At 35.8% G+C, this 15537-nt stretch overlaps 6 protein-coding genes and 1 long non-coding RNA gene across 9 annotated transcripts; 2 read left to right on the top strand and 5 right to left on the bottom strand.

Annotated features, from left to right (window-relative positions):
* The first annotated feature begins 360 nt into the window (after positions 1–360).
* Positions 361–2659, top strand: AT3G53100 (GDSL-like Lipase/Acylhydrolase superfamily protein). Its single transcript, NM_115170.5, has 5 exons — positions 361–1043; positions 1159–1289; positions 1370–1603; positions 1755–2010; positions 2163–2659. The coding sequence occupies exons 1-5, from the start codon at positions 803–805 to the stop codon at positions 2354–2356; spliced, it is 1056 nt and encodes a 351-aa protein (NP_190878.2). The 5' UTR covers positions 361–802; the 3' UTR covers positions 2357–2659.
* Positions 1985–8168, bottom strand: UPL7 (ubiquitin-protein ligase 7). Of its 2 annotated transcripts, NM_001035773.2 has the most exons (15): positions 8049–8165; positions 7479–7601; positions 7108–7348; positions 6457–7019; positions 5323–6282; positions 4923–5245; positions 4529–4807; positions 4164–4416; positions 3884–4054; positions 3676–3768; positions 3490–3597; positions 3249–3365; positions 3067–3156; positions 2878–2975; positions 1985–2027 (listed from the first exon to the last, which is right to left on the bottom strand). In NM_001035773.2, exons 1-14 carry the CDS (start codon positions 8070–8072, stop codon positions 2892–2894), a joined length of 3429 nt encoding a protein of 1142 aa, NP_001030850.1. In that variant the 5' UTR covers positions 8073–8165; the 3' UTR covers positions 1985–2027; positions 2878–2891. The 2 variants fall into 2 exon arrangements, with proteins under 2 accessions (NP_001030850.1, NP_190877.1); NM_115169.3 differs by lacking the exon at positions 1985–2027 and having other exon boundaries at positions 2686–2975; positions 8049–8168.
* Positions 8169–8554: 386 nt separating this feature from the next.
* On the bottom strand, positions 8555–9407 carry AT3G53080 (D-galactoside/L-rhamnose binding SUEL lectin protein). Its single transcript, NM_115168.3, has 2 exons — positions 8979–9407; positions 8555–8880 (listed from the first exon to the last, which is right to left on the bottom strand). The coding sequence occupies exons 1-2, from the start codon at positions 9330–9332 to the stop codon at positions 8767–8769; spliced, it is 468 nt and encodes a 155-aa protein (NP_190876.1). The 5' UTR covers positions 9333–9407; the 3' UTR covers positions 8555–8766.
* Positions 9408–10053: 646 nt separating this feature from the next.
* Positions 10054–11035, bottom strand: AT3G53075 (D-galactoside/L-rhamnose binding SUEL lectin protein; the record flags this gene model as incomplete). Of its 2 annotated transcripts, none has more annotated exons than NM_001339594.1 (2): positions 10054–10354; positions 10438–11035. In NM_001339594.1, the coding sequence occupies 2 exons, from the start codon at positions 10909–10911 to the stop codon at positions 10241–10243; spliced, it is 588 nt and encodes a 195-aa protein (NP_001326653.1). In that variant the 3' UTR covers positions 10054–10240. The 2 variants fall into 2 exon arrangements, with proteins under 2 accessions (NP_001326653.1, NP_001118829.1); NM_001125357.2 differs by having other exon boundaries at positions 10088–10354; positions 10438–10821.
* Positions 11036–12038: 1003 nt separating this feature from the next.
* Positions 12039–12276, top strand: AT3G08325. The gene has a single exon (NR_141429.1). It is a non-coding gene; the product is annotated as an other RNA (long non-coding RNA).
* A 126-nt stretch (positions 12277–12402) lies between these two features.
* Positions 12403–12812, bottom strand: AT3G53070 (Putative membrane lipoprotein; the record flags this gene model as incomplete). Its single annotated transcript, NM_115167.1, has 2 exons — positions 12403–12630; positions 12723–12812. 2 exons carry the CDS (start codon positions 12810–12812, stop codon positions 12403–12405), a joined length of 318 nt encoding a protein of 105 aa, NP_190875.1.
* Positions 12813–13777: 965 nt separating this feature from the next.
* On the bottom strand, positions 13778–14619 carry AT3G53065 (D-galactoside/L-rhamnose binding SUEL lectin protein). Its single transcript, NM_001339593.1, has 2 exons — positions 14098–14619; positions 13778–14019 (listed from the first exon to the last, which is right to left on the bottom strand). Exons 1-2 carry the CDS (start codon positions 14470–14472, stop codon positions 13906–13908), a joined length of 489 nt encoding a protein of 162 aa, NP_001319734.1. The 5' UTR covers positions 14473–14619; the 3' UTR covers positions 13778–13905.
* Positions 14620–15537: the final 918 nt, after the last annotated feature.

Genomic DNA, 15537 nt, shown 5'->3' with positions numbered 1-15537 from the left:
TTCTACTAATTTGGGTCTTGTACCAAGTAGAGATTTTTACTTCCATGGTGGTGATATGGCCCAAACTCTTGTTTTTTCCTTGTAATATTCTTCATAAGTTTTTTTAAAAAGCTTATGACTTTTCTATGTACAAGAAAGGAAATAAACCATGATGGCTTAAGCACAATAGAAGAAAGAAGAAAGGAAAAGAAAAAACCATGATGGTTTAACCACAATCTTTGAGGTGGATGCCACATTACCCAATACATTATTACAAGAACAACAACTAAAAGTTGGTGGAGCTCACACTTTGATTTCCTCAAACATATCATCTCTTATCAAGAAAACTGTATCCTATCAGAATTTTATATTCATGCCTCCAACGGTTCAACAGAAACCAAAATTAGATTATTGAAGTATTGAGCAATCAATCAATCAAGATTAGATGATTTCCCCAATACCCATATTTTTATTGATAGAGCTACCCTTCAAACCAAAGCCTCCACGCGTGGCCCGAATTGAAATTTCGCGATATGACGGAAGTTTATGTTCGAGGATGCAAAGATATTACTGATCATGGTCCCATGATCAATGACCAAAGAGACTGACCTCATAAACAATTTCCACCTACTCTATTGCACTAGCAAATGCGTTTTCTTTATCTTAAACATAAGCATGGGGAGAATGATTATATTTTGTATAACATGCATCATCTTCTTAAGTCTCCATTTTCTCACCACTACTCTCTATTTCTTTCTCTCTGCTTCTCTCTCTTCTCTATTTGTCCTAACGACCTGATTGCATTAGACAGGAACGAAAAGGAATGCAAAAGATGAGAGTTTCGGGGTTTAGAGTTCTTCTCTTGGTTTCTTGTTTCTTCTGCAAATCCAAAGGAGCTGTTGTTCCTGCACTCATCATGTTTGGCGACTCCATTGTTGACGTTGGCAACAACAATAACTTACTCAGCATTGTCAAATCCAACTTTCTTCCTTACGGTAGAGACTTCATCGACCAAAGACCCACCGGAAGATTCTGCAACGGAAAACTCGCTGTAGATTTCTCAGGTAAAGTCTTTCTCACAAAACCACATATATCTATCTCTCCATCAAGTATTACCTTCAAATACTTTTTCTCTCTTCCTAATCTAATTGGTTTTTTAATCTGCCTACTTGTGTCTAGCCGAGTACCTTGGTTTCTCTTCATACCCACCTGCATTCCTAAGCCGGGAAGCAAGCAACGAGAATATCCTGATCGGTGCCAACTTTGCATCAGCTTCTTCAGGATACTATGATGCCACATCTGTTCCATTTGTAAAGGAGACAACACAGTCAAACATCATTACACACATACCCAAGAAATGATCCATAAGGTTTTACTCTTCCTTTTGCAGGGCTCGATCTCCTTAACACGACAGCTGAGCTATTACAGGGCGTATCAAAATAGAGTAACGAGAATGATCGGGAGGGGGAACGCGCGCATACTGTTCTCTAGAGGTATCCACATTTTGAGTGCGGGATCTAGCGACTTTCTTCAGAATTATTACATCAATCCTCTACTCAACATCCTAAATACACCTGATCAGTTCGCTGACATTCTCCTGAGATCCTTCTCAGAATTCATCCAGGTACTTCTAAGTTTAGTAACGAACTTGTAGAACTCGATATTCATAATAAGGCAACCATATGAATGTGCAAATTTACAAGAAACACAAAAAAATCGTATCAGTTATTTACCCTTTTTTGTGTGAACAAGAATCATACTGTCACTTGTAACAGAATCTGTATGAACTAGGAGCAAGGAGAATCGGAGTGATATCGCTACCGCCGATGGGTTGCCTGCCTGCAGCTATCACTCTTTTCGGTGCAGGAAACAAAAGTTGTGTTGAGAGACTGAACAATGATGCTATCATGTTCAATACTAAACTTGAGAACACAACCCGGTTACTGATGAATAGACACTCAGGCCTCAGACTCGTCGCCTTTAATGTCTACCAACCTTTCCTGGACATCATCACCAACCCAACTGACAATGGTACACACCTGCAAAATCTAAATCCTCATTCAACTTTAGACCATGATAGAGTGAGCTATTCACAGGAAGAAGAACTCAGATATTTAATCTAGTTAGCAACTAACAAGATACCATTAACATCTTATTAAATGTCTAAACTACATGTATTCTAGGATTCTTTGAAACAAAAAGGGCATGCTGCGGAACAGGGACAATAGAAACATCGTTCCTTTGCAATTCTCTATCCTTCGGAACGTGTGTAAATGCCACAGGATATGTGTTTTGGGATGGATTTCATCCCACAGAGGCTGTAAACGAGCTGTTGGCTGGTCAACTACTGGGTCAAGGGATTTCTCTAATCAATTGAATTGAGCTTCATTCCAGTTGGATTGAATTCAAACTGTATACCTACAAATAGCTACCAAAGTTTGTCTCTCTCTCTCTATCTCTCTCTCTTCTCTCTTTCTCTTTCTCTCTCTATATATGTAACTCACAAATAAGAGACAGATTGTGTGTGCGTGTGTGTGACTGAATGTAGAAACTACCAATCTGGTCTGTGTCACTGTGTGATGGCCTGATGGGTCTATAGGTCCAAGATTTGTTTGAGAAGATCACAATCTTTGGTATTTTATTTTTGTTCCGAATCTACCTCTTTAACATTTCTAAGGTTGATTACAGCAAGAATTTTGGTAAAGCTTAAGAAGATTTTTTCAGCTTAGTTGATTATCATATATTCATATACAACTACCAAGAAGAAACAAGTTCCCATAATCTTAAGATAAACCAAACACACTGTTTACACCAGCCTTACTAGTTTAACTTGACAGAAGCCATATACATTGAATAGAATAAAGGATAAAAGGTCTAGGTGCATAACAAGATGAATACCTGGTTAGAGGTCTCTACGAGAGTTCAAATCCTGCATTTGAAGTAATCGCATACAATAGTTTTTCCCTCATAGTGCTTGCTCGTTTATACGTTGGAAGCTGAAGAAATCCAAAAAGAAAGACTGAACAAAAAAGATATAGGAATATTCACATGTAGACTACAAAGATAATTGGACTATTGAAACTTCACCTTAAGAGTATTGTAGCACGTAGAAGCAGATGGAAGTCTTTCTACATCTTGTCCTCCAATAGCAGCCCAAAGAGAGGTATCACAAGAGACCTGCAGAAGATGAAAAAGCACAAAAGTAAGAAAACAAAATTACCAAACAGAATATCAAACATACATTTCTAAGCTTAAGTTCAAAAACAAACTTTATGGATGATGAAGGTTGGCTGCAAGTATTTGAAACCAAGGAGTGGTGCCCGAGAACAACTAGTCACAAATTTGAGGAGCAAGCAACGTTCACTCGGTTCAAAGCCTTTCATGACCTGAGACAGGATGCCCAGAGAGAAATTATACAAGCCGCACTCAAACTCTCAGCATATGTCATAAATTGGCAAACAGAATAGAAAGAAAACGTAGAGATCAGGACTTCTGATTAAGAGTTATTACCTCCCAGAAGATTTTGATTGTTCGACTGCTATCACTGTAACCACCAGTGTATTTTGTATTCCTCCTTAAGTCATCAACATCAATATCATGGTTTCCTCCTGAGAGTAACTGTAAAGGAATCTTTGTGAGACAATAGCTTTGTACAAAAGAAAAAAATCTAGAAATCATTACATTAGAGCCGCACACCTGATTAAATTCATGGGCATTAAATAGTTTCAACCAAGCAGGAGATATAAGGTCAGTCAATCCTCTGTAAAATGCATTTGAAAAGGGCACAATCTGCATTGGAGACAAGACATAGGACAACATGTTTACCTCATTAATTATGAAGTAACTTTTGTTTTGCAGGATGATTGACCTTAAGATTATTTATAAAACGTTAAAAAGACGATACCTGCCGGTTAAGTTTATAGTCAGCCATTGCATGAATATATTGCATTTTGTTCTCATTCGTGACTGAAGTATCCTTCCCACCGGGTTTGAGTTCAATTATGCTCATTTTTCCACAAAACTCTTCAGTGACTGTGAAATCCAGACAGAGTTCCTTCAAATCACCATCATAATGCTGCATATAAACAAAGTCTTGATCTCAGAAACCCTTTCCTGTGATACTTATTACAAGATTGAATTTTGACATATGAGGCGACAGATATATCACCTGCAACGGTTTTTACCTTGACATACATGAGGTTCCTGTAGAGCTCTGGATCAAGCCCTGATAGTTCATCAATAAAGCTATAACGCCCCAAAAGCTTCTGGATGAAAACGTGTGAAAAAGAGTAATCCAGCAGTATTCCCTCATATAGAGCTTTTCCAACAATTCTTCCAAGAAACTCAATCATCTGAATCCCATTCTCAAGGTGCCGTGCAGATGGGCTAGGAACAAGCAACCTATCTGAAGTAGGGGTTTGCGAGAATAACCCATACCTTTTGGAAAAGAAAAATAATGGACATACCAATAAATAAATAAAACTTAATCCACTGGAACAAGTAACAACAAAGACTAGAATAAAGTATGCATACATACAGAAGAGCTTACTCAGTAGCAAAAGCTGCTTTTGTTATGTCAGTCAAAAACTCTTTTGAAAGCCCACCATAGTCTAGGCCAGCCTCAGGAAGGCCAGATTCATTCACAAACGAGACATGGATGGATGATTTTAGCCTGCTACCAATTGAATTCAGTTGTTGAAATCCATCTTCAACCACATGACCTCGACGAACAACTATCTCTATTGACCTCGCACCAGGTGCATCCACTTCACCAGCCATTTTCCTTGAAGCTTTATCCTTGCTTATAAACTCTCTAAACACATGGACCCTGCAGGGATAGCACAACATGAACATCATTCAACAGATAAAGTTAGTTAGAAGTTATTGTAGCACAAAGATAAAAGACATGGAAAGGCTATGAAGGGTAATCAACGTAAGATTACCTCTCCTCAAATGGAAAGACATGCGGAGTAATTGTTATAACAGAACCCATGCTTGGAGTTGTAAGAACATCACTGGTTGGTAAAACCTCATGAGTCCTGGCAGCAAATGCAATTGGAGGTCTACTAGTTCTACCAGGTGAGAGCCACAGGGCAGAAGCACAAAAAGGGTGCCTGCAATCTCTTTCATACAATAAATGCAAACATCTGATAGCAGAATCCATCAGTTGTCTACTCTCAGGACCTGTGCCTCGCAACAATCCATAGTACACGAGTGTATTAAGCATTGATGCAATTCTCTGTTGCTTCTCTAGCATAAAGGGGACCTATATGACATAACAAACCTTTAGTAAATATCAGACTAATGACATATAAGCTGCAGGAAACCATATAGCATATTTACCTGCTTTTCATAAAACTGTATGTCATCAAGAACAACGAGTAAATGTGCATAGGTTGCACAAAATAGATGAAGCAGGCATGACACTTCTTTGGAGATACCTACAGGACCACCCCTCAGAGTTTCCACATCCCATACATCATTAGTTGACTCATTAACCTGGCCTGATCCTGGTTGATCACTAGTACACTCCACATGTTCACGTGGTCCCGGTGATTTACCAGAAAACTTGTTTAGCACATTCACCCACTTGTTGACACTGTCATTCTTGAGATGTTTCAATTTCTTCTCAGAAGGACTTCTTGTATTCCATGAAGTTTTAGCAGATCCATGAGATGCATCGTCAGCAGTGCAACCATTTTCAGGGAGTAGGACACTCTCTAGAGAATTCCACAAAGAGACAATGTATCCAGGACAGAAGGATAACATGTTAAGGACAGGCAAAGGTCCTAGAACAGGATTCATCACGCAGAAGATTCTCAACATGCATGAATATAATCGTGCTATATCAAGCAGTCCTAGTGTTTCTGATCCTTTCTTACTACTCGTTGATGCATCTTTATCTGCTATAACACGAATTTCTTTCCCAGAAGCTGCCAACAGTTTTGCGAGATGCCACTGTTGACATACTGGTCGAAGCATTTCCACAAAAGAAATCTTAACTGAATTTCCTTTCTCTGTCTCATTCGATGTGGCCTCAATATCAAGATGAATATCCTGAATTCCAACACTTTCAACCTGAGACAATAGATTCTCGGCGAGAGTCACAATAACATGAACATACAAGACATAAAACATCTCTGGATTTGATTCTTGTGGATCCATAAAATCGGTTTCACTAACTGTTGCGAGGGATATGATGTTCCCGATAACCCATCCAACAGAAGGTATCTCCATGGTACAACTTTGCTTCTCTGAATTCTCCATTTCCGATATTATGTTCAAGATTTTGTCCTTCAAAAGCTGGTGTCACCTGCCACACTTTAATAAGCACTTCGATTTTTTGAAAAAAATAAGTAACTAGTTCGTCGAAAAAAGTAACAGAGATTTAAAACTAGTCAGCCAATTCTCTCTACATCCTATTTGAGACTTTAAGAAGAAATTAATTGGTCTAAGAAAATATGATATGAGTTTTACCAATATGGTGTGAAAGCTTGGCATTAGTATGCTCTTGTGCTTCAGTGCACGTATGAGAGCGCTTGGCAGGTAGCAAACAAGCCGAGGAATCGTCAGTATTAGAGAAACATATTCTTCAACAGCCAAATTCGTGTCCGGTTGGTTGTCATCAACAAAAGCAGGCTGTTTCACGTGGAATGGTCGTAGAGCCAAAGTTACTGCACTTGTAGTAATCACTAGTCTCTCGTCTGTATGTTTGGTTAATGTCTTGATATATCTCCGAACTGCTGAGTAATATCCACTTTTACAGCTCCCTATAAACTGAATAATTATCTTTTTAGCTGTTTCTGCATCTTCAAAGTTTTCATTTGTAATAATCTTCCAGCTTTTGGGATCAGTTAAAACAATAAGAATACGTAATAGAAGGGCATTGACACCAATAACATCTTTTATCCTTTCCTGCGAATAATTACACTCCGTGAGAAGGAAAGAGCAGAGAGAAACCATCCTTCGTGTTTGACAGGCCCATGTTTTACTATCTTCAGATGTACCAACTGCTAGTGAACAAAAATTGTACCCCTGATCTGCAAAAGACAACAAGATTTATTCCCTCCTTATTTGCAAGACAAACAATTCAAATTAAAGCAAGACAAAAAAAAGAAAGAATCATACCATTAGAGTTGATGCTTTCCAATAGAATCTTAAAGCAAGTTTGCATGCAGTGTATTTCTCTTGCCTGTATCTTTTGATGTTGGACAGACAAAGATCTGACAAAGAAGAGAAACGGTCTCAATACTCTGCTTGATACCCAACTTTTGGTCAGTGTAACAGAATGGCAACTCAGTAAATTCTCCCACTCCTCTTGGATCTCTATAGCTGCCTTCTTTCTCACAATGTAAGACCTCCAAACTCTCTACAAGTAATGGAAAAATTTACTTTTAAGTTTATGCCTTCTTCTATGTAGCTTAGATAAAAGTCCCGTAAAACCAAAAACAACATCGAGAGATTCCAAGTCAGCCAAAGTTAGCAGAAAGAAGAAGTACTTGAATAAAAAGTGATGCAGCATTAGCGCGTCTTGCATAACTGCGTAGCTCCCTTTCTTGAGACACTTTAGCAAGCAAAGCATCCCTTGAAATCTCCCCACTGCTGGCACCTCTAAGAGACACCTGATAAGAGTTCATTTAACAATCACAGATGCATCGTCATGCACCAATTTAAAAGACATGTAATCAACCTTAGATCAACTTTTGTGAAGCAAACCGAAACATAATTTCCGATTCCCAATCCTAATTTCGAATTGATTTTTCAGGAAAAATTTATTAGTCTAGGATTCAAATTGAGGCATGTCAAGCTTCTTCTTCACTACGAGGAGCTTCAAATCCCAACAAATCTGAGTGCTATAAGAATTAAGAACCCTAAGTGTTATAATTTAACAACGAACAAGGTATCAAAACGATTACGTTCCTTTAGAACCACCAATTTTGAGAGAGAAAAAAAGAAAACAAAATTCAATGCAACGAAGAGATTTTACATCGAATTCGAAAGCGATGATCAGAAACAGCATCGAAATGGTTCAAGTTCAACAGTAGCGAGAGAAGAAGGAGGAGATATACCTTGTGTTTGCGATTCAGGTCCATTGGAATCGGAAATTAGAGGAAGGAAGCGAATATAGTGGCTCACGATCTTCTTCTTCTTCTTCTTCTTCTTCTTCTTCTTCTTCTTCTTCTTCTTCTTCGTATTGGCTTTAGGTTGACGTCAAGGATTCGAAACTACTTCTTCGTAGAACTCCAACCAGTTCTTTATGACGTCAGCTTTTAAGTCATAATTGAACTTAATAAGTCATTAATATCTTCTTCATTTTTTACTTTACCATAATTGTTTTTTTTTTCTTTTTTCCCAAACCAATCTAAGGATAATTTTTTTTGACAATTTCCATAATTGCATGTTAACCCATCTAGATTAGTAATAAGAAAATTGACTTAATAAATGTGGGATCTATGCACTGCCAAGTGCTAACGTTGAGTATAAAATAGAGTGAAGTACTGACTCTTATAATCAATCTTGAGTTTGATTCGTAAAATTCACCATGGATATACTTCCATATTTAAAAAAGTGATAGTAAACCATTAATGTCTGCGTTGAAACAAAAACATGACTACATTGATTATGTAAAATTAAAGCACTTGAAACATAATCGACAAGACGACAACATATAGATCCATGCATCAAAGAAACTCTAAACAACAGCTTGACCAAAACGAGAAAAGATGAACAAAAACAATACACTTGAAGAAATCTCTCTATATAGGGGCAGGCAATATATGATGAAACCTAAGCTATTGTACAAGTGGTTTCAACAGCGAGCATAGGAGCTCCTTTGCACTTGCTCGGACCAAACATCTCATCCGTAACCAAAAGGTGACACTTCTCTTTTCCAAGACAATTCTGCACAAATCATTACTAACTATAAGACTCATAAAAATATCTATTAGTATTAACTATACACACGTTAATGTTGATTTTTGTTAGCTTATTTTTTTAACCTTTTTGACGATCCTCATGGTAGCTCGTGCACCGCAATTGCCACGTCTAAAGTGTCCACATGTACCAGTGGGATTGCCATAATCAGCGAAATTGATCTTTGTAATAACATATCCAGGTTCATTGCAAGAAATACGCGTCAGCGGACCGAGATCAGGTTCTTCGTTCGTACACGCTGCATGTTCCTTGCCATGTTGAGGAGAATTAGTTAGAAAACGTTTCTGGCCACCGTCGATTCTGATGCCTCGTGCATCGTCAGAAACATCGATCTTTGAAGCTAAACCAAACAGAGAGGAATGAAATAGGACAAGAAGCAAAATGAAGACATGCTGATGACGACATTGTAAAGTTTCCATTTTTGTTTTTGTTTTATGTTATCAAAATCAAGGTATTGACATTTGTTTAAGTAGACTTCTTATGGATGTAGTTACACTTTTGCTTTCGTTAAACTTAGATTAATCAAACTTTGGAGAGGCGAATTCGTTTGTAAATGTGGCCACGAAATTTCCTCTCAATGTAGTTCTATATTTTTCCATTCTCTTGGTTTTCGGAGGAGTTTGGTGAAAGGCATTCCTGTTGACTTTTCCACGATTATTTATTAATAGTTTTAATTCTCCAGTGAAAGAGAAGGAATTAGTAACATTTTCTATTTTCATAGACGTGATGAGTTTAATTTGTTTCACAGTTATCTCTAGCTGTTAGTTAAATTTTAGAGAATTATGCCTCTGCTAAGTGTTTTATTGTTGTATAAATGTCAGAATATTATCCATTAATTTATGTATCTCATGACAGCTCATTTGTGTTCTTACATTCCCACCCAACTAATGATAATTATAATGTACTATATATACGAAATAAATGATTTCAAAATTGGGATTGAAATCCAGTTACCTCTATAACTAGATTTCACAATTATATTCATTATTTTGAATTATTTCCTTAGTTTTATTATTAGTCTATCTAGTTGTTCTAATGTTAGCTAGGGAATGTGTCAGGCTAACTTTTCTAGCTTGTGTTGGTAAAACTAACATTTTCCAAAACATTTGTCCCATTGACGATTATGGTGTATACATGCACAAACGTTACGTAAGCGTCAATCGAGTTTGTATAGGATTGTACATGTAACGCAAAAGCTTGGTTTGCTAACTTTGCTTATGTTTTGAAATTTGAAAAATACAATGACCAACACCAACTTGATTGAAACGAGAGAAAGAGAAAAAAAAAACAATCTCTATAACAAAAATCTTAAGTAGGAATAAGAAACCTAGGTTTTTGTACAAGTGGCGTCAACCGCGAGTGTAGGAGGTCCCTTGCAATGGCTCGGACCAAACATCTCATCCGTCACTAAAAATACACACTTCGGTTTTCCAAGGCAATTCTGCATAAACAATGCCAACGTACGATAAGATTCATTGACAAGAAAACCAACATAACATATTAACGCTAGTTAATTCTGCTAACCTTTTTGACAAGCCTCAAAGTAGCTGGTGCGCCGCATTTGCCGTGTCTAAAGTGTTCACATGTACCAGTGGGATTTCCATAGTCGGCAAAATTGATATTGGTGATAACATATCCGTCTTGGCAAAAAATACGCGTTATTGGACCTCGAACAGATTTATGATTCGTACATGCTGAATGTTCCTTTCCATGTTGAAGAGATTTCCGAAAATCGCTGCGAGGGTGATTGGAATTCGAGAGAACACGTTTTTGGTCACCGTTGATTTTGATGCCTCTTGCTCTATAAGAAACATCGATATTTGAAGAGAAACCAAACACAGAAAAATGAATCAGAACAAGAAGCAAAACGAAGCCATTACGACGACGAAAAGTATGTGAAGTTTTCATTATTTTTCTATTCTCATAATCAAGGATAAGGAAATTGTTAAGTATGCTACTTTGGAGATGCGTATTCGTGAGTAGATGTGGCCCTAACATTTTCTATCAATTTGTATTTCTATTTTTCAAATCTCGTATTTCTTGGTTTTCGGAGGTGTAGGGGAGAGACATTCCTTCTGACTTTTCCACGATTATCTAATAATACATTTACTATTTTTAATTAAGTGAAGAAGAAAAAGAAATAAGGGTTTGTTAGTAGAAGACAGTTTAATTCTCCATTGGTTTTTAGATTTTAATATTTTTTGCTTATTGGTTTTATTTTTATATAGAGACTCAAATTTGAGAATTTATTTTTGTTAGATATTTACTTATGTCATGTCAAAAAAAAATATAAAAACATATAAAGTATTTAGCTATTCCATAAAAATACACAAAGTACTCAAATAATTACCAATTTATACTGACAAAAACTGTAGAAGCATGTTCTCATTCTCCTTGTACATGAGCTTTCAATAAATAAATAAAACGATTTTGATACGATTCATATTTTCCTCACACTCAAAATACACTCTTCGCAATGAGCTTGATTTCTTCAAGCTTAATTCTTTCTCTTTATGTTTTTTTTTCGAGCTTCAACAATAACAAAATTTTGGATTCTTGATTTCAGACATTTCTCCAATTTTAAGCTTGAGCTAATGGATGTGGGTTAAATATTAACTCATAGTTAAGTTTTAAGGAGAAAATTAACATCATAGGACAATTATGTGTTGTATGTTAATGGTAAAATGAATGCAACGATGGTGATAAAAAAAAAAAATATAGAAAATTTTCTTTTTTTGTGTATTTTTTTTAAAGTGTGATTAGTTCTTGTATTTCTATTGAAATAACTAATTCATTATTTTTTGTGGGATTTTTGTTTTAGTAAACTTATTTCCCAACTATATAATGATACAAATCTGTTGTACATAAGAAATATCAAAAATATTAGGATATATGACATTACTGGTGACAAATATGAATCAAAAATGTATAAAGTTGATCTAACGAATCATAATTATACGACAAAATTTTCCACGATTTTGCAGAAACTACGAGCCCTAGTATGATTAACAACAAACTTTGATCAAAGCGAGGAAAGAGTGAAACGATAAAGAATCGCTTAAGCAGTAGAAACCTAAGTTTTTGTACAAGTAGCTTCAACAACGAACCAAGGAGGACTCTTGCAATGAGTCGGACCAAACATCTCGTCCCTTCTCCCAAAAGAAGTATACACTGCCATTTTCCAAGACAATTCTGCACCAAACAATACTTATAAGATTTACTGAAATAATTATATATCACACTATCGAATAAAGGTGAACCAAAGATAATGAACATATATATGTTTAGTTTGGTGTTCCGTGCATATATTATAAATATGTTTTCTAATTGGCACCTAATGTCTGGATTTGCCATACCCCAACTAATCATGGATGAACATGATCAGTTTTTTCGCAAACTTATTTCGTATAAAACGTAGGACCAAATCTCAATGAACTAGTGTGGTTGTGTGGTACAAACAAAACAATAAATGCTAAGGTTAACATACTATTAATGTTGGTTGATTTTTCGAACCTTTTTGACAAGCCTCAAGGTATCGGGTGCACCACAAGTGCCGCGTCTAAAGTTACCACAATCACCACTTGAATGGCCATAGTCGGCGAAATTGATCTTTGAGAAAACATATCCTTTCTCTTTGCAATCAAACATCAATACAGGGGCCCTAGACCTGTTTTGATGACGACAAACTGGAATCTGATTGCCCAACTTAGAAGAGAACTCCCAAACTCACTACGAGGGTTAGGAACGGAATCAGAGAGATTATGTTTTCGACCAACTTCGATTTTGATGCCTCTGGCATCATAATTAACGTCCATTTTTGAAGCTAAACAAGAGATAGAGGTAAGAAACAGAACAAGAACTAATATGAAGCCATGACGACGACAATCGGTAGTTCCCATTTTTTTTTTTGGTAGTGAAAATGCTATTATCATACTAGTATACGGATGTAGTTATATATAGGTTAAAAATAAAAAGCTATGAAACTTAAAGAATTAAAAGTTTGTTGGAGAGGTGAATTCGAGTGCGAATGTGTCCGCAAAATTTTCTGTCGATTTTTCTTTTTAATTCTTGGAATTCGGAGGTGTTGGTGAAGGACATCATTCTGACTTTTCTACGATTACTTATTAATAGATTTTCCATTTTCAGTGGGAAAAAAACAAAAAATCTTCCAAAAGAGAGTTTAATTAATTGGTTTCACAATTATTCGTCAATCTTATTACAGTTTTGTCTCTGGCCCTCTGCTAATAGAGTTTATTATGTTATAAAAAGCTTAATTTTTTGCTCTTGTTCCCGACAAATTAAATCATCAATGCTCGCTATAAAGGTAAAATAGAAATGATGCATGTGTTAAATAGAAATGATGCATGTGTTATATCACTTTGACGTTAATTAACGTTAAATTATTCCGCTGGTATCTATTCAAACTTCAAAGTATTCATCAGTTTGTCACTTTTTCTGAGTTATAAAAATAATCCGTTGTATAACTAGTTAAAGGGTCATTTATATGTTAAAACCACTTTGTTAACATGTTATGATAAATATGGAGAAACTCTTTTGAATTAAAAAAAAAAAGTGAATACGTTATCCTTATGTAATTTTTGAAATTTGCTAGTGATCTTCAAGGAAAAGTGGGATCAGTGTACAAGAAATTGAATTTCCGCTAGGGTTGGCCGAAATATTGAAAGAGAAAATACGTTGTTGAGTTTGTTATCTTTAGGCGAGTACAAGTTCACTCCTTGAAACATAAATCTGTGTAGTTGAACAGATATGCGGTAAAACATATCGTCAGCTATTTAGTTAGTCTCCAAACTATATACTCTTTCTCATAAAATAAATTCAGAAAAAAAAAAGTTGATATAGGAAACAAAATCATAATTAAATTCCGTGGATTACGTAAATTAACAACAAAAATGATGCGATCCATCAAAACATTAAAGGGAAGAAAAAAAGGTTATAAGAATTACTTTCCCTTAACGTATGAAATAAGAAAGCTCAAGTTTTTTTACAAATAGCAGAAAAAACGAAGCTAACAGGTCCTTTACAATGCGTCGGCCCAAACATCTCGTCTGTAATATAAATCCTACACCGTTCTTTTCCAAGACAATTCTGCATAAACAAAAAATAGTAATCGATAAGAAGATTTATCGTCAAACAAGATTACTAATGTTGAGTAACTTTGTTAACCTCTTTGACGAGTCTCAAAGTAGCCGGCGCACCGCAGTTTCCACGTTTAAGCGTTTCACATGATGAACCACCGGGCTGACCATAGTCAGCGAATTTGATTCGAGAAAAAACATATCCTTTGTCGCAAAAAGGTGCATATATGATACCATCCTCTGACGGGTTATTCGACCCGCACAGAGGATATTCTTTGTCCCGTTGAGGAGATCCTCCGGACTTTGAATTGGAGATATGTTTCGGATCACTATTGATTTTAGTGCCTCTTGCATCAAAAGAACTGTTGTTGATTTTTGAAGCAAGATTAGAAACCGATGAAAGAAACATAACAAGAAGCAAAATGATGAAGCAATGACGACGAAAATAATGTGAAGTTTCCATTTTGTTTTTGTTCTCTTACAAATCAGAAGGATAATGAAAATTTCTAAGCAACTTAGATATATAGGTGTGTTTTCAAAATATATGCTTGTTAGATTAAATTAGTATAGAGACGAATTGTGTGCGGATGTAGCTACGAAGTTTACTATCAATTTTTCCTTTTAGCTATGTTCTAATTTATTTTTATTCTTTATTCACTTTCCATACTTCTTGTCTTTCGGAGATGTTGGTGAAGGACATTCATTCTGACTTTTTCGCGATTACTAAAAAACATATTTGCATTTTCAGAAGATATTTTAATTGGTTCCTAAAAAAGATAGTCTAATTGGCTTTCACATCCCATAGATCTTCAGGCTTTTGTCTCCCCTAGTTGATTGTATTATTATACTTTGAATATGTTTTTAATTAGACAAGTCATATGTCTTCTTATACATAAGCTTTATTGTTAGGGTGGGTTTGGTGTGAACATGAAGATTGATCTTCTTCTTAAGGTTTTGAATACCAACAAAAGTTTGATTTATATTTTTTAGAGATTTGTTAATCTCATTTTCTTCTTATATGAAACATAACTTTTTCTTCTGAAGTGGATTCTTACCAAGTTGGCAGGTTATGGATTCTTTAGATCGACCGCTTTTTCACAATCTCTACTTCTTTAAGCAAAGTCGTACTATTGGAGCTTTATTTTTTCACTAAGGACATTGTATTGTCATTTGAATTAGGTTAGCATTCAAAAACATAAGTATGGCGATGGTATGCATTAATGAATTGTTAATTTTCTTAAGCCTTTTAAGCTACTCGCATGAACTTCATTTGCAAAGAACCTCTATCGGAGACGAGGAGTTCCTCTTTGTCGGCTGGTATATCTTCTCATAGATGAATTGGTAATAGCATATTTTATTATAACACTCTTTCTTATGCATATATAATCGGTAAGAAAAAGAGTTCAATCAAATACGCAAATAGGAAACAAGAGCCTGATTCAGTGGATTGCCTAATTAGCACACATAATGATGCGCTCTATAAAAGGTTTTACTAAGAAAAAAATATATCATAAATATGATCAACAAC

This window comes from Arabidopsis thaliana, chromosome 3, assembly GCF_000001735.4.
Source record: "Arabidopsis thaliana chromosome 3, partial sequence".
NCBI lineage: Eukaryota > Viridiplantae > Streptophyta > Magnoliopsida > Brassicales > Brassicaceae > Arabidopsis > Arabidopsis thaliana.
This window is presented reverse-complemented; position numbering and strand designations above follow the sequence as displayed.

Coding starts and splice junctions, on each gene's coding strand:
- AT3G53100 (NM_115170.5), top strand. CDS start 803: ATGCAAAAGATGAGAGTTTCGGGGTTTAGAGTTCTTCTCTTGGTTTCT. Junction 1,290..1,369: donor ATGCCACATCTGTTCCATTT/GTAAAGGAGACA, acceptor TTCCTTTTGCAG/GGCTCGATCTCCTTAACACG. Junction 2,011..2,162: donor CACCAACCCAACTGACAATG/GTACACACCTGC, acceptor CATGTATTCTAG/GATTCTTTGAAACAAAAAGG.
- UPL7 (NM_115169.3), bottom strand. CDS start 8,072: ATGGACCTGAATCGCAAACACAAG. Junction 7,602..8,048: donor ACCTGAATCGCAAACACAAG/GTATATCTCCTC, acceptor AACTCTTATCAG/GTGTCTCTTAGAGGTGCCAG. Junction 5,246..5,322: donor TACAGTTTTATGAAAAGCAG/GTAAATATGCTA, acceptor TATGTCATATAG/GTCCCCTTTATGCTAGAGAA.
- AT3G53080 (NM_115168.3), bottom strand. CDS start 9,332: ATGGAAACTTTACAATGTCGTCATCAGCATGTCTTCATTTTGCTTCTT. Junction 8,881..8,978: donor CCATGAGGATCGTCAAAAAG/GTTAAAAAAATA, acceptor TGATTTGTGCAG/AATTGTCTTGGAAAAGAGAA.
- AT3G53065 (NM_001339593.1), bottom strand. CDS start 14,472: ATGGAAACTTCACATTATTTTCGTCGTCATTGCTTCATCATTTTGCTT. Junction 14,020..14,097: donor CTTTGAGACTCGTCAAAGAG/GTTAACAAAGTT, acceptor TTGTTTATGCAG/AATTGTCTTGGAAAAGAACG.